The sequence below is a fragment of the Magnolia sinica genome, chromosome 12 (genome assembly GCF_029962835.1).
Source record: "Magnolia sinica isolate HGM2019 chromosome 12, MsV1, whole genome shotgun sequence".
NCBI lineage: Eukaryota > Viridiplantae > Streptophyta > Magnoliopsida > Magnoliales > Magnoliaceae > Magnolia > Magnolia sinica.
This window is the reverse complement of record NC_080584.1, coordinates 22561807-22584059: the sequence shown is the minus strand read 5'-3', so window position 1 is coordinate 22584059 and position 22253 is coordinate 22561807. Positions and strand designations below refer to the sequence as shown.

The 22253-nt window shown below is 43.8% G+C and overlaps 1 protein-coding gene across 1 annotated transcript; it reads left to right on the top strand.

The window, feature by feature from the left end:
- The first annotated feature begins 1122 nt into the window (after positions 1 to 1122).
- LOC131221109 (36.4 kDa proline-rich protein-like) lies at positions 1123 to 2323 on the top strand. Its single transcript, XM_058216232.1, has one exon. The coding sequence runs from the start codon at positions 1184 to 1186 to the stop codon at positions 1982 to 1984; it is 801 nt and encodes a 266-aa protein (XP_058072215.1). The 5' UTR covers positions 1123 to 1183; the 3' UTR covers positions 1985 to 2323.
- Positions 2324 to 22253: the final 19930 nt, after the last annotated feature.

The window sequence follows — 22253 nt, the reverse complement described above, 5'->3', positions numbered from 1 at the left end:
GTGCCTTTTTGTCCTTCTTTTTTTAATCTTTGAGGACCACCCTTTGATCAGTGGTGTAGAGAGCTTATTCTTCCGTTGTGGGTTCTACATACCCATCGGTAATAATCTCCCATAGATCTTGCGACCCGAACAGTGCTTTCATATGGATGCACCAACTCTCATAGTTGTCCTTAGACAATTTCGGAATTTGCGACGGAATCGAGTTGGCCATTTAATCATAGACTTGTAGCAAATGAACAGAAATGATGTTTACTTGCTGGATGAAGAACAGCCTGGCCGCTGCGCTATGATACCAGTTTTTTGGCTTTACAAATCCTTGGGAGATAATTCATAAACCTACACAAGAAGGGAATAAAAAACTCTGTAGTGAAAATAGATATCTAACTTGATTTTTGCTTGCATTGAATGTGCAGCACCACGCCTCTTTATATAGTAACTTGCTACCATGTGAAATACCCAATATGCCCTCATTCTAGAATAATCTATACCATCAGCTACATTTAATCTATCAATTTCTACCATATGGAAATCCACCAACCCGTGTAAATTCCAATAGCCATAACGTGTGACTTTTCAGATGCCATGAAAATTTCCAGAGGTTGCTGGAGCATCTGAACCGTCCATTTGGTCTGGACATTCCAACAGCACGCACGTGACGGTTTGGAAATTATCCCCGTGTGAACAGTTACACGCCGGGTAACCAATCAAAGCATGGCATTACAGTAAAGACGTCAGACAAACAATCGTGATTAGGTATGGATGGGGCCCACTTGGCTCTACGAATAGATGTACCAGGGTGCGCCGTATGGTGGGATTAGCAGCTGTACATAACATAACACTGGTTGCCCAGCGTTATCAATTTGGGGGGGGATTAGGTGCGGCCCTACTGTGGGGCCCACCTTGATGCATATATTGTATTTCCACATACAACTTCTATTACAAAGGACAAAAGCTCCATTAGCAAGACCAGTGTTTTTCAAGTCAATGCACTATGACAAACACCTCAATTAAGGAGAGGAAAAAAAAATAAAAATGGTGTGATTCAATCAAAAGTAATGGTTGTGATGGGGTGGGCCACCTTCCTTGCTCTTCTATAAAAATGGTCTAATATGTGTAATGGAACTTCATTCATTTGTAGTAGTTGTGTTTGAGAGGGAGGGTGAGGGAGCTCTATCCTAAGCAAATGGGGAAGTTTGTTGTGGTACATGTCCTGCTTCTAATGGTGTATTTAGGGTTATTTCTTCCTTCTCTTGCATGTCCTTATTGCCGTTACCCAACCCATCCTACTAAACCACCTAAGGTGCAACCCAAGTTCCCCCCCAAGCACCCACCAAAGGTTACGCCATTGCCACCACCCCCAGTTGTGGTCAAGCCACCCTACGTTTGGCCGCCCAGCCCGCCGAAGGTGAGCCCCAAACCACCACCCTATGTCAAGCCACCCTATGTTAAACCACCCTACGTAAAGCCCCCTCCAGTTGAGAAGGCATGCCCGCCTCCCCCTCAGGGAGTACTGCCTAAGCCTCCAAGCCCATCGCCGGTGGTTCCCATGCCGCCCTCACCTCCGAAAGTAGTCCCCATGCCACCATCGCCTCCAATAGTAGTCCCCACACCACCATCACCTCCGAAAGTACTCCCGCCATCGCCTCCGAAAGTAGTCCCCACACCACCGTCCCCTCCGAAGGTTGTCCCACCACCGCCGCCGCCGCCGCCGCCGCCAGCGCAGCAAACATGCCCCATTGACACACTCAAGCTAGGTGCATGTGTGGCCATCTTGGGTAGTCCGATCCGCATTGGCATAGGCAGTGAGGCCAAAGATGCATGTTGCCCAGTGCTAAAAGGGCTGGCAGACTTGGATGCAGCTCTTTGCCTTTGCACCACCATCAAGGCCACTTTCGTAAACACCAAGATCATCCTACCCTTTGCTTTTATGGTCTTGCGTGACTGTGGGAAGACCCTTCCACCTGGTTACCAGTGTCCAGCGTAAGGTACACTGCCAAGTGGCATTTTAGTAATTTTTCATGTTTGTACTAAGGGTTCAAAAGGCGTGGATAGACAATCAAAGACTAACCCATGGATCAGCTCGGAGTGTAGGAGATGGAGTTTTTGTTTTGGAATATATGTGAGTTTCTCAAGACGGGGGAAATTTGGAAAGAATAATGCAATGCCTAGACTAATCCATGGATGAGGGGTTGTTTTGATGCAGCTGGGAGTGTAAGAAATGGAGTTTGTTTTGTTATGTATGTGAGTTTCCCAAGCCATGTGGGAGACTTGGACAGAATAATCAATGCCTAGAGACTTAAAAAGCCTAGGTTTCTCTTTTTTACTTATCTTCTTTAATTTTTCTTTTTTCCTTTGAAATGTATGCAAAGGTTGTTTGGTTGATGATAAAGGGTTGTAACCGGTGGTAAATGAATGCACATGATAAAAAGGGTCATTTGGTTGATGATAAACAACAGTAATTGTAATCAATATGAAATAAAATGCGGAAAAATCAATAATTGGATCCTCCCGTAAGGCTAAGGATTGGATGCAAATGTCAGAAATGGTCAGATTTTTTAATATAAGCCTAATTCTATGGTACACCTGAGAATTAAACTTTTCTTATTTTTAGCAAAGTATATCAATAGACTTACTATAATTATTATGTCAAATGTCACGTGTACTAATTTAGGGTGTTAGAACTGATTGACTTAATGTATTCCAATTACTGGAATCTAAAAACAAACTAATTGACTTAATGTATTCAAATTATTGGAATGTAAAATAAACCTATTGGCTTAATGTATTTCAATTATTGGAATCTAAAAACTACTCAGTTGATCCTACTATAGTTCCTTTATACAATGTACAGGGATGATAACCTTCACTACTCTTAGCTCACATTGTGTGGTGGGAGATAATCCCACCTACCTCTTGATGGATCTGGATTTGGTGCTTCTACTTTTTAACTCCAAATAAAAGCTCTTCGAAATGATATATTTGATGTCATGAAAAACCTTTGGGCTCTCACGTTTTTGTAATTGGTTCAAGAGCTTGATGAGGGCCCAGTATGTTGTTTTAGACAGGTTCTCATCAAGGTGTTTGCGTATGTAGTCCGTTATTATACGGACAATTTCAGGATTAGAAAGATAATTTGATTGATCTAACAACCGTTTTCCACATATATTACAAACATCCAAACATAAATTTTACATTTCATGTATTCTAATTACAAGCATCTAAACGCAATTTTTAAATTTCAATGTATTATAATTACAAGCATCCAAATACGTACAATAGGGGATTCCAATTCACATTGATTTCATTTACCATGTGATTTAGATTCCATGTATTTCAATTACAAGCATCTAAACGAGACCAACTTGTCCAAGTTAGCTTAGACTCTGTGGGACCTGACCTTGTTGGCACTATGGTCCGCCTGGACTTGGGTGAGCTACCCATTGACTCACGACCAAATTATTTCCAAGTTGCCGAGCCTTTTAGTGATGATCCATCGTGCTTGAACTGGTTCCGTTGGAAGTCACCGTAGACTAAGGTATTCTGCACGTGCTACTAATGGGGCCAAACTAGCCGTGTGTATGGCATCCAACTTGTCCAAAAGGTTCACCCCACAATGAAATTAATTAGGACGACTTTGTTGGAAAATTGTTTTAGATATATATACCGAAAAATAAAAAATAAAAAAAGGTTTAATTATTCCGTTTCACTAGGCTCAATCACATAAAATATATGTTGTCCTTAAAGTGTGATTCACCTCTTTATCAATTGCTGATAGGTTACAAGCTAATTGCTTGTAGGATAAGACAAGCCTGTCTAGATCCAACATGCAACAATCACGATGAGTCCGCTTAGGAACAATTCAACGCAGCAGATCTTTTGATAGAATCAAACCAAACTGAAGATGTTTTTACAATATTCTACGAAGGAGATGCTATTTGGAGGATTTGATGGAAGGGAAGAGATTTGAGTTCGAGTTGATGGAATTTGGACCGGAATGGTCCAATTTATATAGGCACTAGGTAGCGGGCCATTGCTAGGTGGCCATCAATGGTTCAAAACGTTTGAAAAATGTTTTTGACAATTGATCATTAATTTTAATTGTTTTCGGTTGTCGGATCAGAAGATCTAACAGTTGGATTATCATGGCCCAACCGTTTTCAAACCAGTAGCTAGGCTCATACTAGACCACTCGCACCACGATCTCACCATCTTGCGAGAGAGTAACCCTTCTACATCACGATGCACACATTCGAAGTGCAAAGTCAGACAACTAGCGCTACTACAACCACATTGCCCACGCCCACGCCCGTGCCCGAGCACGCATGTGTGTATTCCTGTGCGTACACGTAATCTGAGCATCACAATCTCCAAAGCTCCAAATAAGAATACTATACAATTAAGCATCCTCATATAAACCACGATTTTCTTCTTTTCATTTCTGATGTGGGACAAAAGCACACACCGCACTTTTCAACTTGAAATTCCCAAAAAGCGTTTTGGAGGCAAAATCCTGAAATATTGAATATTTGATTTTATTTTTTTTTTCAAAATACCACAAATCTCAACCGTCTTAAAATTTCATGTTGATCCAACCTATGGGACACCACATAAATCTGCGTGTGTTTGGATGGCTGCTCCTTGTTCTCTATGAGGGGCTCATAAGTTGTGTTTATGCCATCCAAACCATTCATTACATGATCCCTAAAATGATGATGATGAATTCCCAAAAAATCAGGCCTATAATATCATTAGATTGAACATATATCATAGAAAACAATGGATGGCCATTCAAAAAACTCCATATTCAGTGGTGGCTCTCAAATGATAGTTAGGAACTTTCATGGTGAGGTGACTCTTCTTCGATAAGTTTGGATACTATACACACATCATGGTGGGCCACCCACAGGTGAAGAAGCTATTCTACAACGAATTTTGCTTAGTGAACTCATTAAAGTGTCTCACACGTGCAAACAATTTACACACGTGCAAAATCAGAGCTACTCACCAAGAGATGCCCTCTGAGAGTGATGACGTTTCTCAAAAATCAGGCTGATGTTATTGTCAAGTGGGACTCCTGTATACACACATGAATGAACGGTTTTGTGAGGTTGAAGAGCAGTTCGAAGATCTGTGAACAAGTGTGCTTACTACGTAAGCGCATTCTTGCATTTCTCCACTGGAGCTCTGTGACAATACATGCAGGTGTATTTCAAATTTTACAGCTCGTTTATAGCTGTTGGATCTAAGGTAATGATACAATGATCCAAACCGTTCATATGATGAGAATTACTACTGATGGGACATATCAAGTAAAACTATCAGATCGGAGTATGTCAACCATTTGATCATTTAATTATTTTCATCTACTATTGGTATGATCTTCCACCCTGAAGACTTTTTTTTTGGTATAATTGATTAGGCCCATCAGATAAATGGGTTAGATCATTGTAAAATGACCCAGATCCAACGGATGGTCCTATTTGAGGTAAAATATATCAATACAGGAGGATGTATCATGGTTAACATATTCTAAAAATATCATATGGGAGCACTGTAACATAATCTCTGAATTTTGAAAATATTGTAATATTCTGGCAAAAATTTAGGTTGCATTTGGTTGTACCAAATATCACGATATTTCAAGATTATTCGGTCTGAGGTAGCAAAACTTTCATGAAATTTTGTACAACCAAACACACCCTGAATAAAAGGGTTTCATGAAAAGGCAAATGAGTCCATGGCCTCCAGACCTCTCTAGCTGGTGTGGAGACCACTATGGCGTGTGCATCTCACAACCCATCCGAGTACCATGCTGAAAATGGGAAGCCCCATAATTCAGTTTGATCTTACCATTAAGTGGGCCACATCATTGAAAATACTTCCAAAACACCTAGAAACCTATAAGATAAAAGTGGCTGATCCACCCAATTGTTGGATTGGATTAGCTTTTGAGATGTCCCATCAATGAGGTGGGGCGAAAGTATTGGATGCCATTACAAATCCATGTGGACCCTTTTATTTTTAATCTCATGGTTTTTTTTACTGTTGAACATTGTTTTCTATGAGGTGGCCTACCAAGTAATTAGATCAAGAAAATTCTTAAAATAAGAAAAAAGCCAGTTAAAAAACAGTAGGTCGACAAAAAGGTCACAACTAATGATGAAGGACAACATCTTTGAGGAGAATGAAAAATGTCTTTGAAAAGATGCAATGTCTGAAAAAAAAAATGAACGAATACAAATGACCGTTGATATAAAATTAAAATAAATAATTTAATTAATTAAAAAAAAACTAGAAAAAGAAGGAAATGGGGATAAGTTCGAAATCAGTACGTGGGTTTTTAACCAATCTTGAAGTGATGAGTATGACTAACATTATCAAAAGATAATATTTTCACAGAGTACATAGAAAAACTTGATATGTGAACTATGCTCTGACCTAATGGATTAAGGATTTAGTTGATCAGTTACTTATGTGGTTCGGCTCCAGGTTTTCATTAAACTCATTTTTCTTATCTTGAGTCTACTTATGTATACTTGATCACACAAAAGATCGTTTCCTGAACAAGGTTTGAACATTGCGCATTAAACTTATTTTTTTGCATACTTTGCCCGAGACTAGCAAAATGATAGTTGAGGATTGTGTTGAGGGTCAAATATTGCATATTGGACCTCATTTATTACTTGGTTTTATGAACATGATAATGCTTAATGTTCCATTTTAATCATGCTTATGTTGTAGGGCAAATTCAAGAGCTTGGATTGCAAAGGATGCTAAAAGCATGAATTTAACTCTCAGGAATCGCCATCTGGGCCACCTGATCTCTGGATATACTTTAAAATTTAGACTCATCCACTTAAAATTAGGTGGAGAAACGGATGAGCGGTGTAGATCTTCCAAGAAAAGAGCAAAAGTGGGCCCCACTCGCAGGTGCATGTGCATATTACACGTGCACTGGCGACGACCGAACCAACCAGATCAGTCAAACCACGTTTGACCGCACAATCCCAACTCTTTTCGAATTCAAAACTCCCACCGCTGTGAAATCTCCAAACAGGGAGCTGCGGCTGATCTTTGTTTGCCACCATCTTGATCCTTCTGCTCGATCCGATCTATCCATTCAAACCCAAAGGTCCACCCGATCAAGATCGAGAAGGAAAGATTTCAGAAAAACAGCGAGAACGGTTTCCCTTCGTTCAAACGCAAGATGGACGGTACGAGCAGAGAGTTGCGGTCCATCTCGGTGGGTCATCATCTCAATCTGAAAGCCGTCCATCTCACCGAAATATCAAGGTGAAATTAATGGATGGACCAGATTTCTTAGAGAACTCCGATCATGGGCCCCACCAATCATCGGCGCAATAAGAATTGGGCAGACTGCGCACGTTCGAGAAAGCCGGACTATTCGACGCGATCGGTGATCAAACAGGGGACCGAATCAATGATCCAGACCGTCCAACCTCTTGAAATGGTGGCCCTGACTCTATCCTTGAAGTCTGTTTCGATAGATCTGGACGGTCAACCGAGCAAACTTAGATCACATGCAAGATGTTTTTGCATTTTTGCTGCGTAAAACAGAGATTGTGCAGTCTGGTTCTTTCGCGAATTGCGGCTACGTAAACAGGGTTAGTTCTTCCATCTCTAGCCAACCTCAAAGCTATTATAAAAGAGAGAAAAAGGTGGAGAAGAAAGGGGTCGCAGGAACGTGTGGAGAACGGGAGCAGGCAGAGAGAGAGAGAGAGAGAGAGAGAGAGATCACAAACGTGCAGTGTGGTTGACTACATCAGAGTTTGCTTTCCCTTTTATTAATTGTTTTGATTATGTTTCTAAGAAGATTTTAGTTTAATCATGGTTATGATTAGCTAAACCTCTTAGCTAGGGCTAAGAGGTGAAACTTATAGCGTGATGGGATCCTTTTTATGGCTTTGATTCAGGTTTCTAATTTGATTATAAGAAATACTTTTAGTTTTTAATGGTTTGTTGTGACTTAAATTACAATGAATATACAATAGCTTTGAGCATGTTCTTTTCATTATAGAGATTATGAACTTGGGAACCCTGTTATTCACCATCGTCCCCTAGTCATGGTTGGATGATGGAATCCTTCCTAACGTTCATAATTCTCTCAGATTGGTTGTGGATTGGTACATTTTGTTGTTTACTTTGTCTCATGGGCATTGTTTAGTAATGGAGTCACTTCTAGTTCTCATACATCTCATCCATTGAGAATTATATTAAAGGAAGTTCAGATTTGATTTTTAACGATATATTTTCCAATTGGATGAAGATGGGACTCTAATTCCAGTTGTGTTTATGAATCAAGCATAAAGCTACCTGATCTCTACAAGTGGATCCTTGGAAACCCTAGTTTCCCACCTTTGAATTTTACAAGTTTTAGTTAAATAGTTTACAATTCTTCCCTTAAATTCTTAAGATTTAGATTGCATCTTCTTCTTGTTCTAGTTCTGGTTACTTTTAAAATACGTACAAGGTTCAATCCTTGTGGATTCGACCTCGATCTTACTGAGATTATTACTACATCGCGACCCTACTCTTGGAGTGGTGAACAGGAAGGCCCTCATTTAGTTTTGGAACTCTGAAGAGGGAAAAGTATGTGATGTGTAACTAATGATTACTTCACGTTATAGAATTACACAACAATCTTTTATTGATATCTTATAATTTACTCTATCGATGTGTCACATATAAGCTCATACTAAGACAAATACAGAGAATCGAAAAAAAAAAAAACTAATCGGCCACGCTGCAAGCTCAAAGAGCATTATGCGAATACATGAAGAAGAGGTAAATTTTATTAATCACTCAATCAACCATGTCCGTTTATGTGTGATATGTAACTTGTTTACATAATGATAGAGGAAGAAGAATGCCAATGGGTAGGATCCAAGCCAGGCAGATATGTTAATACTGACTCATACGTGTAAGAATGGGAGACTAGTGGATGAGGCATCATCAATAGCAATGGTATGTTCATATATTGGATTTGTTATGTTTTATCCTTTTTTCCTTTTATTTCTCATTTATAACTAACTATGATGAACTTATTGCTTTATCATTGTACAATATAAACCAATGTTTTTTTTATTGCAGGGACAACTCAATGAACGAATTTTCTCAACAGCCCGAGATCACCTTATAGAATAGCACAGTAAGGAATGATGTATTGACTGAAGTAATGTGAGAAGATTGACATGGCTGACTCTGCACTTATGTGTTAGGCCCCTCTCCGTCTAAATTGTGGGGCACAAAACCTAGCCAACGAAGGATGGCCTCCGCTGCTTAGAGTAGAGATGAATAATACAAGGGACTGCATGTTGAAATAGCATCCCTAAAAGCAAAAGATGATGAAAGATAGGCTGAAATGTCATCATTAAAAGAAATTATGGCGCAACTAATGTCCACCATGACAAATCCGAATGTTAACCTAACCACAATATTAGGTCATTCAACTAATCTCAACCTGAACTAACCGACCTCATCATCAAGCCAAGTATTTATATGATATACATCCATATATTTGCATGTGTATTATGTTCTATTGTCACGCCCCAGACTTGGAAACCGGGCTCACGAAATTCTCGATCGCAGAATCTGTCGCTGACAGCCTCCATAGTACCCCATTCTCGGTCCTAGCACCCATATATCAGGTTCCAATCCTGGGATCCTATAAGGAGGATTTTCAACATGAATTTCTTTCATAATAAGCATAATCATAAGCATAACCCACGAACAATAACAAGAACACCATCAAAAAATCCACTATGATCAAAGCTGTTAAGTACAATGCATAAAAGGAAATACAATAACAATATCGGAAGTTCCAGAAGTCTATTGCATGCTCCAATTTCAATGTTGTGGAGGCATCCTAGCGTCACTTGCACGTAACAATCGTGTATAAGCTTATAGAAAGCTTAGAGGGTGGTGTAAGTGTGTGCGCAATATAAGCGTGCTCAGAATGTAATATCAGAGTAATGCGGAATATGTTGGCGAATCCATGAATACTATCAGCCGTACCAAGGCTATGCAATGCAAGGCATGAATGCTATCGGCCATATCAAGGTCATGCGATGCAAGACATGAATGATGTTGGCCATACCAAGGCCATGTGATGCGAGATGCAACTCAAGCATACCAATCCTCATCTGAATCCACATATCAATACAACTCATTACTAGATCATCAAATATCAGTACAGTTATCACTCCGGCCAATCATCAGGGTCTAGTACACTCTACGCCAACTTGCCGCCCCTATCCGATCTCACAATTGGGTAAGTGGAAGAGACCTCAACATCCGCCTGCCAATATTGAGCCCGGCTCATTGATAGTGGACCCATTCCTCAAGTCGGGTCAGACTCAACCTAGTCATTTTTCCCTCACTCGGGCGAGTAAGGTCATATCCCCTTCTAACCGATCACAACACAGTGAGAGACACAGCCTCCTGGTACTTGGCTCTCATGCGCATATTCATCCACTCGGTCTAGACATTGGAGCGTCCTCCATGGTACCATAAGAGCTTAGGGACTTTCACCCTGGGACATCCTTCGCACCCCCGTGCTTAATAAGGATTTCTAGTATCCAATCCTGCCATCCACGCTATATCTGCAGAGGCTATAACCCTGATGTCGATAGGGCCTACAATAATCATAATCATACAATGCAATATGCATAAGTCACGTAGTCCAGTCATGCATCAATCCTGCGCATACCGTGCGCTCATGTGGGACAACTCTGCCAATCAGGGAGTCCCATAAACAAGCTGTCCAATGGCATATGCAATGGTCAACCACATTTCATAACAAGCATCCAGATAATGCGTATGGGCATGTATCATGATGCTATGCTATCACATACTCATGATTAGTCTTGATAATCAACTTATATACAAGGCGGGGTCCATAGGTGGACAATAGATACATAACATAGAGGGTCAGTCATCAACTGTTGATATACTAAGTCTTATAGCACAGATCCCTCCGTCTATGACGATGATAATCTCTCCTCATATCAAGGTTGGGCCTAAGTGGCCTACCTATATTCTTAAGGATCCAGAACGAGCTTCCTTACCATACTATTATATAGCTCACTAAATGCCCTAGGGGGCCTAAATAAGTCCTAGATGGACTCCAAGATTAAAAAGAAATAATCCTACAAGCAACCAACAGGGGCCCAACATTATGGGTTAGCCTAATATGAATAGATGGATCATGCAAATATTAATGGAGCCCAATGATTAGCGTCAACCCACTTAGAGAAGGATGAGAATGGGCCTAACAAAGGCCTATGAGGAGGTCACAATGTGGACATTTAACCAACATTACTCCCAAGGATTAGCCTACATAGAGCCAAACATATAGTGGGGCCCATGGCCTCACATAAGGGTCTAATACACACCCTATTGGGCCTCATACAAAGGCCTCATATACATCACATTAGGCCTTACCAAATGGGCCTCAAATACATCACAAAGGGCCTCATGCATGGGCCACATATACACCACAATGGGCCTCACCAAATGGGCCTCAAATACATCACAATGGGCCTCACACATGGGCCACATATACATCACAAGGGTCCTCACCAAATGAGCCTCAAATACATCACAATGGGCCTCACCAAATGGGCCTCAAATACATCACAATGGGCCTCATCAAATGGGCTTCAAACATCATATGGGCCTCTCATACATCACATCGGGCCTCATCATACATTACAATGGGCCGCACATATGGGCCACATAAACATCGTATTGGGCCCCACCAGATGGATAGTTGCGATATACAATGCATATAGTATGGGGGGGTACATCATACATCACAGTGAGTCGCACAACTGGACAGCATAGATGAAACATGCACAGTATGGTGGGTCCACATCCAGCCCATCTAGATGGGCGGGTGGATAAAACACATATATTTCAACGTGCCCCATGGCCTGAACGGATGGCCTAGATATACAATACATACATACAAGGTGGGCCACATGTTCAACCTGATGGACAATGTGAATATCCAAAACATCAAGGTGGGCCCCACCCGTCTAGCAAACGGACGGCCCCACACAGCACCATCCAGAAATGGACGGTGTGGATATAAAATATGTACATCAAGGTGGGTCCCATCCCACACGTACAGCACGTGTGGGGTGGGCCCCACACAACTGCCAAATGGATGGACAGTATGGACTTAACACATACCTTGTGATCAGACCACAGAACTTACTGATGTCAATGCACCAACTTCTACCTGCGTGGGACCCACCGTCCCTCAAATGGACAGCATGGATACAGAATGCATACATTAATTTGGGCCCCACCTCTACACGTGTAGCACGTGTGGAGTGGGTCCCACGTCCTGAAAAAAAGGATGGACGGTGCTAATAAAACCCATGCATCGTGGGGTCCACACGTCCCATGCGGATGGACGGTGCTGATAAAACGCATGCATCAGGGGGTCCACACGTCCCACGTGGACAGACGGTTGGGATATGACACATGCCTCACGATCAAGCCCCTAGAACTTGCTGTCGTCAACATAATAGCTATGTTGTTGGACTGCTGGCCCAGCGTCCAGTGATGGAAGGTGTAGATAAAATACATGCATTACATGTGGGTCCCACGTGGACGTGGCCCACCTGATTTGGATCAATCTGATATTAGTGTTTTCCTTTCGTCCGGGCCAGTCCAAAACGGACAACAAGGTAGGTCCCGGACATGGCAGCGAGGTGGGCCCCACTTGGAGAGCAGTGCATCCCACACAGTGGACGACATGGATAAAAATACATACATCATAGGTGGGCCATCATACAAGGGAAATAGAGAGAGAGAAGAGAGAGAGAGAGAGAGAGAGAGAGAGAGAGAGAGAGAGAGAATTGAGTGGTGAAGGGAGGAGCTTCGTCACTATGAGTTCCTCTTAGTTTACAACACATACATCAAAATGGGTCCCACCACAAGTGGGCCCTCAAATAGAAATAAAGGGTGGAAATCCTAATATCACCCACCATTGGTCTTTTTCTTTAGCTCCTTGGACTCCTTAGCTCCTAGGCTTTCTTTTTTATGGTGGAAGATGAGAATTGAAGGGTGGAGATGGGAGTTTAGGGGTAGGAAGTGGGCCTTGATCTTGGGTTCTTTCTCTTCTAAGAATTTTTCTCTCATGGTAGCTTGGCAAATGGTAGAGAGAATGAGAGAGGAGAGGGTGTTGTAAGAGGGATGGGATGAGAGGAATGGGTATGTGTAAGGAAGGGATGAGTGGTGTAAGGAAGAGTTGACTTTGGGGAAGGCTTGTATAAGAGAGGGATGGGTGTGATGGGTGGAGTGATGGGCTGTATACTCGACTAGTACTTAATTAATTTATGTGATGCTTGGGTAGGGATTCTCTCAAAATTCACAACACGTAGTGTTTCTTCGAGATAAACGTGGGCCCACAACTCCTAGCCTGGGTATTGCATCGGTGTGCAAGACACAACGTTGGAACCGTGACGATGGTGCGGTCACTAGGGTACAAGTCTCGGGTTGAGTCGACTCAGATATATGGGATGCGACTTAGGATCATGCGCAAATGCCGATTACAGGTTGCAGGTTGTCGAAATTCGACGGGAATGATCGAGAGAGTCTAAGGACAGTACGGTCAAGGATACGGGTCTTACAGCTCTCCCTTCCTAATAAAAATTTCGTCCTTAAAATTTACACTATCATCTCAACTAAACATAACTCATTAAAGGAGAGAAATCATGGCATTATATATAATCAAAGATAACATATAAAATACAATCATTCATCGAAGAGATGGGGATAGCGCTCTTGAATCTCGACCTCACGCTCCCAAGATGCCTTATCTACGCTATGATGACCCAACTGCACCTTTACCAAGGGAATGACCTTAGTTCGGAGGACCTACTCCTTCCGATCGATGATACGAACTGGCTGCTCAATGTAAGAAGCGTCCTCACGAACGTCCAACGGTTGCCAATCAATAACTGGAACGATGTCTGACCTACACTTCCTCAACATAAAGACATGGAAAAACGTTGTGGACGCCAGACAACTAAGATGGCAAGGCAAGCCGTAGGCCATGGCGCCAACACGTCCAGTGATGTCAAAAGGTCCATTGAATCTCAGGGCAAGCTTGCCCTTCGCTCCATAATGAACCACACTCTTCATGGGTGAGACCTTGAGATACACATGGTTCCCAATGGCAAACTCCTAGGGACGATGCCAAGGATTAGCAAAACTCTTCTGCCGGCTCTGAGTTGTGCACATCCTCTGCTTGATGATATCGATGACTCCTGATGTCTACTGCACAAGCTCGGGACCTAGGAGATGCTGCTCTCCAAACTCGGTCCAATAACTCAGAGATCTGCACAGTTTGCCATATAATGCCTCAAAATGAGTAATATCAATGGTCACCTGATAGCTGTTATTATACACGAACTCATCCAATTGCAGGTGCTCGTCCCAGCTACTTGAGAAGTCAATCATGCAAGCCTGAAGCATATCCTCAAGGATCTAGTTGACCCTCTTGGTCTGCCCATCGGTCCGCGGATGATACACGGTTCTGAGCTACAAAATAGACCCTATCACTCTTTGAAAGTTCTCCCAAAACTGAGACATGAACCTTGGGTCTCGGTCAGAAATGATCAAAACTAGAACGTCGTGCAGTCTCACAATCTCCTCGATGACTATCCTAGCAAGCCGGTTCAAAAGCCAGGTCGCATGAATCGCAAGAAAGTGTACCAACTTTATCAGACAATTGACGACAACTTAGATGGCGTCATAACCACGCTGAGTCCTCGGTAAGCCCATAATAAAATCGGTGGATACGTGCTCCCACTTCCACAACGGGACACTTAACGGCTGCAATGGACTTAGGGGGTCTCTGATGATCGGCCTTGACATGCTTGACAGTGTCACACTCGGCCATAAAACTAGCAATCTGGCCCTTCATCCCCGCCCAAAAATACTGCTTCCTCATATCATGATACATCTTCGTCGAGCTAGGGTGGATAGAAAACTACAATCGATGTGCCTCGGTTATAAGATCTCTGCGTAACTCTGAAACATTCGGGACACATAACCGGCCTCTGAAGCGAAGTCCATCATCAGAACTAATCTGTTAATCTGACTAACTCACAGATGTTGTCTCTGCCCGATAATCTGCAATGACTCATTTGCCTGTTGAGCCTCCATCACCCTTGCGACAAGAGAGGGTTGAATTGACAGGCTCGATAACTGCACAATAGAAGACTGCAAGCCAATCTCAAAGTCGAACGCTGACACATCCTTAAGCATTTTTCACTCTTAAATCATCATATGTGCCATCAGGCCTCGTGGCTGACGGCTGAGGGTATTCGCCAACACGTTCACCTTGCCTGGGTGGTACTGAAGATTAAAATCATAGTCCTTCAGGAGCTCCATCCAACGTCTCTGCGTCATATTCAACTCAGACTGCGAGAAGAGATACTTCACGCTCTTATGGTCAGAGAAGAGCTCGAACCTATCCACACAAAGATAGTGCCTCCACACCTTCAGTGCGAAGACAACTACAGCTAACTCAGATCATGCATGGGGTAGTTTTGCTCATGAACCTTGGGTTGGCGAGATGCGAAGGCCACCGGTTTCTCATGCTACATCATGACAACACCTAAACCAATATACGAGGCATCGGTAAAAACCACAAATCCATCATTCTCAGAGGGAAGAGTGAGGACAGGTGCGGACGTCAAACGATCCTTCAACTTTGTGAATGCTTACTCACATGCATCGCTCCAAACAAACTCAGCGCCCTTCCGAGTCAACCTGGTCAATGAGGCTGCAATACGAGCGAAACCCTCAATGAAATGCTGGTAGTAGCCCACCAAACAAAGGAAACTATTGATCTCGGACGCGTTCGTGGGCTGGCCCCACTGACGCACTGCATCAATCTTCAAGAGGTCCACTATGACGCCCTGCCTCGTCATTACGTGACCGAGGAACTTCACCTCCTCCTGCTAGAACTCGCACTTCTCCAGCTTCGCATAAAGTTGATGTGCGCGGAGGGTCTATAAGGTAATCTCCAGATGCTGCTCATGCTCCTCACAGGTCCTCGAATATATCAGAATGTCATCGATGAACACCACAACAAACTGATCGAGATATGGACGGAAGACCTTGTTCATCAAATGCATGAATACCACGGGCACATTGGTCAGTCTGAAGGACATGACCTGAAACTCAAAATGACCATAGCGCATCCTGAATGATGTCTTTGAGATATCCTCCTCTCAGACTCGAACCTGATGATAACCGAACCGCAGGTCTATCATCGAAAAGAACTGCGCCTCATGCAGCTGATCAAACAAATCATCAATTCTCAGGAGCAGGTACTTGTTCATAATCGTGACCTTATTGAACTTATGGTAATCCACGTAAAGCCTCAATGAGGCATCATTCTTCTTGACAAATAGTACCGACCCTCCCCATGGCGAACTGCTCGGACGAATGAAACCCAACTCACTAACTCATCCAACTGTTGTTGCAACCCTTACAACTCCATCGGTGCTATATGATATGGGGCCTTTGAGATAGGCACGGTATCGAGCATAAGATCAATTTGGAACTCAATATATCGGCGTAGCGGCAATTGCGGAATCTTTTGGAATACATCGAGAAAATCACAAACCATTGGCAACTGATCAACACTCACTGCTACAGGCTCCTCTACTGCACACAACATCAAATAAGACAGCGGCTCTCCTCTGGGCTCGATAACGAACTAGAACCGTGGCAAGCCGGGTATACAAAACATGACTATCCTTGCGGAGTAGTCCAAAATGGCGTGGTACTCGGCGAGCCAATCCATACCCAAGATGATGTCAAATTCTTACATCGGCAGCACAAGCATATCACCGGGCAAGAAGGTCTCCCCTATCAAACAGGGCAAGACGAACAGAAGCAGCCTAACAATGTTGTATTCCCCGAGGGCGTTGACACCGATAATCCCTCATAGGCACACTCTATCGGCAATCCATTCGAATGACAAAAACCCTCGGACATAAAGGAGTGCGAAGCACCAGAATTAAATAATACTCGAGCGATGCATGCAGAGATGAGAAGTATACCCTCAACGACTCCTCCAGAAGACAGCAGGTCCTGCTGAGCCGCCTAGAACCTAGTCTAAGCCGGCTAAGGAGGTAACTGTCCCCTATGAGGTCTCTGTTGCTGCTACTGTCGAAACTGTTGCCTTGGCTGCTGTGGTTTTGGGGGCTGATGCTGGTGCTGCTGTTGTGGGGGCCTCAGTGGTAGAGGATATTGTCGTTGCTACTGTGGCGGAGACTACTGTGATGCTCTCGGCAGTTGTTGAGGGCAGGGGCATTCCCACCTATGATATCCTACCCCACCGCATCCATAAAAAAACACCGGGAAGCTACCTCTGAGATGGTGCTGGAGGTGCCACTGGTGCTTGGCGGGTTACGTCTCTACTGCTGTCGACACTGTTGCTGCTGGGAGCCACCGGAGGGGGCCTTCCTCTTCCGATCTTTCCTCTGATCATGATCACTTTATGCACCGGCCCACTCAGCCTCATAGATCTGGGCCCTCCATACTACCGCCTTAAAAGTCAGGAGCTCATGCCCAACAACATGGCCTCGGAGACCATAACGTAAGTCGTTCTTGAAACGGCTGACATTCCGCCCCTCGTCATCAATCAGGTACGACGCGAACCTCGATAGCACCACGAAATGAGCCGCGTACAGCACCATAGACATGTCTCCCTACACCAGGGTATCGAACTCCAATGCTCGCTGCCGACAAATGTGGTCGGGGAAGTACTGTCAGTCGATGAAATCCTCTCATGTCCAGATAAAGTCAGGCCTTGCAGCATGGGCAACGGAGGTCCACAGTGCTCGACCTCACCCTTAAGAATATATATGGCCAAAAGGACCCGCTGCTAGGTGATACACCTCATAGTCTCAAATATTTTCTCCACTCGGGAGCGCCACCTCTCGGTTGCAGTCAGATCAGGCTCTCCTTGGAATCACGGGGGATCGAGTAGAAGGAAGTATCGTAATAAAGTGCTCGTTCACTCCTACTTGGCCTGCTCCGGGGTCTCAACGGGGCGCCTGCCCTGTCCCTTGAGGGCGCTTGTCATGGCCTGGAGCACCTGCTACAATTGATCGACACGAATTTGCACGGTAAGGGCTGCGCTAGTCTCAGACAGAGGCACAGGATCATTAGGGGTCTCGGGCGTGGGAGCAGAATGCTCAAGTGGGGGAACGGGAACTAAGGGAGGTGGAATAAGAACTTCAGGCGAAGGAATGGGAGCCACTCAGGTTGCTTAAGCGCATCGCGTGCCTCGTCTAGGCGGCATGGTCTACAGAAAAGAACAAAGGCGCCTATTAGCCTTAAGAACCCTCGAAGGCTCAGACGTTAGGTAACAAAACCAAAAGATTATGCACTCGGGACCTAATTGTCCTAAGCTCGTAACAGATATGTGATGTTGGCCTGAGTTATTCCCAAGTTATGCTCCGATACCAACTTTTATCACGCCCTAAACTCGGTAATCGGGATCACAAAATTCCTAATCGTCGAATTCGACGCCAACAGCCTCCGTATTACCTCATTCTCGGCACCCAGCACCCATATACCAGGTTCCGATCCTGAGATCCTAGAAGGAAGATTTTCAACATGAATTTGTTTCATAATAAGCATAACCCGTGATCAATAATAAGAACACCATCATAAAATCTACTATGATTAAAGCTTTTAAGTATAATGCATAAAACAAAATACAATAATAATATCGAAAGTTCCAGAAGTCCGCTGCACACTCCAATCTCAATGCTGATGCGGCGTCTTAGCGTCACTTGCACGTAGCGATTGTGCATAAGCTTATAGAAAGTCTAGAGGGTTGTGTAAGTGTGTGCACAATATAAGCATGCTCATAATGTAATATCAGAGTAATGTAGAATATGCTCGTGAATCCATGAATACTATCAGCTGTACCAAGGCTACGTAATGCAAGGCTTGAATGTTATCGGTCATATCAAGGCCATGTGATGCAAGGCACGAATGATGTCGGCCATACCAAGGCCATGCAATGCGAGATGCAACTCAAGTATACCAATCCTCATCTGGATCCACATATTAATGTATCTCATCACTAGAGTATCAAATATCAGTACAGTTCTCACTCCGGACAATCATTGGGGTTTAGTACACTCTACACCAGCTTACCGCCCCTATCCGAGCGTATAACTGGGTAAGTGGAAGAGACATCGCTATCCGCCTGCCAATATTGGGCCCGGCTCATTGATAGAGAACCCTTTTCTCAAGCTGGGTTAGACTCAACCTAGTCATTGCCCCCTCACTCGGGCGGGTAAGGTCACACCCCCTTCTAACCAACCATGACACAGTGGGAGACGCGGCCTCTTGGTATTCGGCCCTCATGTGATCATACATCTACTCGGTATAGACATTAAAGCGTCCTTCATAATACCATAAGGGTTTGGAGACTTTCACCTTAGGACATCCTTCGCGCCCACATGTTAACAAGGATTTTTGGTATCCAATCCTACCATCCACGCTATATCTATGGAGGCTACCGCCCTGATGTTGCTAGGGCATATAGTAATCATAATTACACAATGCAAGATGCATGAGTCACGTTGTCCAGTCATGCATCAATCCTACACATACCGTGCGCTCATGTGGAACAACTCTGCCTATCATGGAGTCCCATAAACAAGCTGCCCAGTGGCATGTGCAATGGTCAACTGCATCTCATAACAGGCATGCAAATGATGCGTATGGGCACGTATCATGATGCTATGCTATCACATACTCATGATCGGTCTTGATAATCGACCTATATATAAGGCAGGGTCCATAGATGGACAATAGATGGACAATAGATACATAACATGGAGGGTCAATCATCAACTGTGGATATACCAAGTCTGATAGCATGGATCCCATCATCTACGATGATGATGATCTCTCCTCATATCAAGGTTGGGCCTAGGTGGCCTACTTATAATCCTAAGGATCCAGAACGGGCTTCCTTCACCATACTATCATATAGCCCACTAGATGCCCTAGGGGGTGCAAATAAGTCCTAGATGGACTCTAAGATTAAAAAGAAATAATCCTACAATCAACCAATGTGGGCCCAACATTATGGGTTAGCCCAATATGAATAGATAGATCATGCAAATATCAATGGGGCCGAATGATTAGGGTCAACCCACTTAGAGAAGAATGAGAATGGGCCTAACAAATGGCTATGGGGAGGTCACAATGTGAACATTTAACCATCATTGGCCATCAATGTAGACGTTTAACCAACATTGCTCCAAAGGAGTGGCCCACATAGAGCCAAACATATAATGGGGCCCATGGCCTCACATAAGGGTCTAATACACACCCTATTGGGCCTCATACAAAGGCCTCATATACATCACATTGGGCCTCACCAAATGGGCGTCAAATACGTCATAATGGGCCTCATATGTGGGCCACATATACTTAACAATGGGCCTCACCAAATGGGCCTCAAATACATCACAATGGGCCTCACACATGGGCCACATATACATCACAAGGGGCCTCACCAAATGGGCCTCAAATACATCACAATGGGCCTCACGAAATGGGCTTCAAATAGATCACAATGGGCCTCTCATACATCACATCGGGCCTCATCTTGCATTACAATGGGCCGCACATATGGGCCACACAAATATCATATTAGGTCGCACATGTGGGCCACACAAACATCGTATTAGGCCCCACCAGATGGACAGCTAAGATATATAATGCATATAGCATGGGGGGTACATCATACATCACGGTGAGTCACACAAGTGGACAACATAAATGAAACATGCACAGTATGGTGGGTCCACATCTAGCCCATCTAGACAGACGAGTGGATAAAACACATATATCTCAGCGGGCCCCATGGTCTGAATAGATGACCTAGATATATAATATATACATATAAGGTGGGCCACATGTCCAACCTGATAAACAGTGTGAATATACAAAACATCAAGGTGGGCCCCACCCGTCTAGCAAACGAACGGCGTGGAGGAGACCCTTACTTCACAATTGGCCCCACACAGCACCATCCAGAAATGGATGGTGTGGATATAAAATACGTACATTAAGGTGGGTCCCATCCCACACGTGCAGCACGTGTGGGGTGGGCCCCACACAATTGTAAAATGGATGGACGGTATGGACATAACAAATACATTGTGATCAGACCACGGAACTTGTTGACGTTAATGCAGTAGCTTCTAGCTGCATGGGACCCACCGTCCCTCAAATGGACAGCGTGGATACATAATGCATACATCAATGTGGGCCCCACCTCCACACGTGCAGCACGTGTGGAGTGTGTCCCACATCCTGAAAAAATGGACGGACGGTGTTGGTAAAACCCATGCATCGTGGGGTCCACACTTCCTACTCGGACGGGCGGTGTTGATAAAACCCATGCATCGTGGGCTCCACATGTCCCATGCAGACGGACAGTTGGGATATGACACATGCTTCACGATCAGGCCCCCAAAACTTGTTGTTGTCAACACAACAGCTATGTTGCTGGACTGCTGGGCCAGCAGCCCAGCAGTCTAGCAGATGGACGGTGTAGGTAAAATACATGCATCGCATGTGCATCTCATGTGGACAAGGCTCACCTGATTTGGATCAATCTGATATTGGTGCGACGTTTCTTCGAGATAAATGCGGGCCCATAACTCCTAGCCTTGGTTTCGTATCGGTGCGCAAGACGCAGTGTTAGAATCGCGGTGATGGAACGATCACTAGGTTACAAGTCTCGGGTCAAGTCGACTCAGATATACGGGATGCGACTTAGGGTCGCATGCAAACGCCGACTACAGGTCACAGGTTACCGCAATTCGACGAGGAGGATCATGGGAGTCTAAGGAACAGTACAGTCTAGGATATGGGTCTTACACCTATATTATATATAGTTCAATTAGTATATGATGATTGACATTGATATATCATTTGGAGAGATTGTCAATGAAAAAGGGAAAGACTACGACTTGCACTAGTGTCGAGGTAAATTTTCATACCAATTGAATAGTTCTTTTTATGTTTTGAGATTATTGTGTTCTTGATTAGATGTAGTATACGAATGAGCATTTATTCAATGCAATGTATTATGTTAAAGATAAATTTTATTTGTAGGACGTGGTCGAAGTTTTTAGTTATTGTGGCTAAAGGAGTTG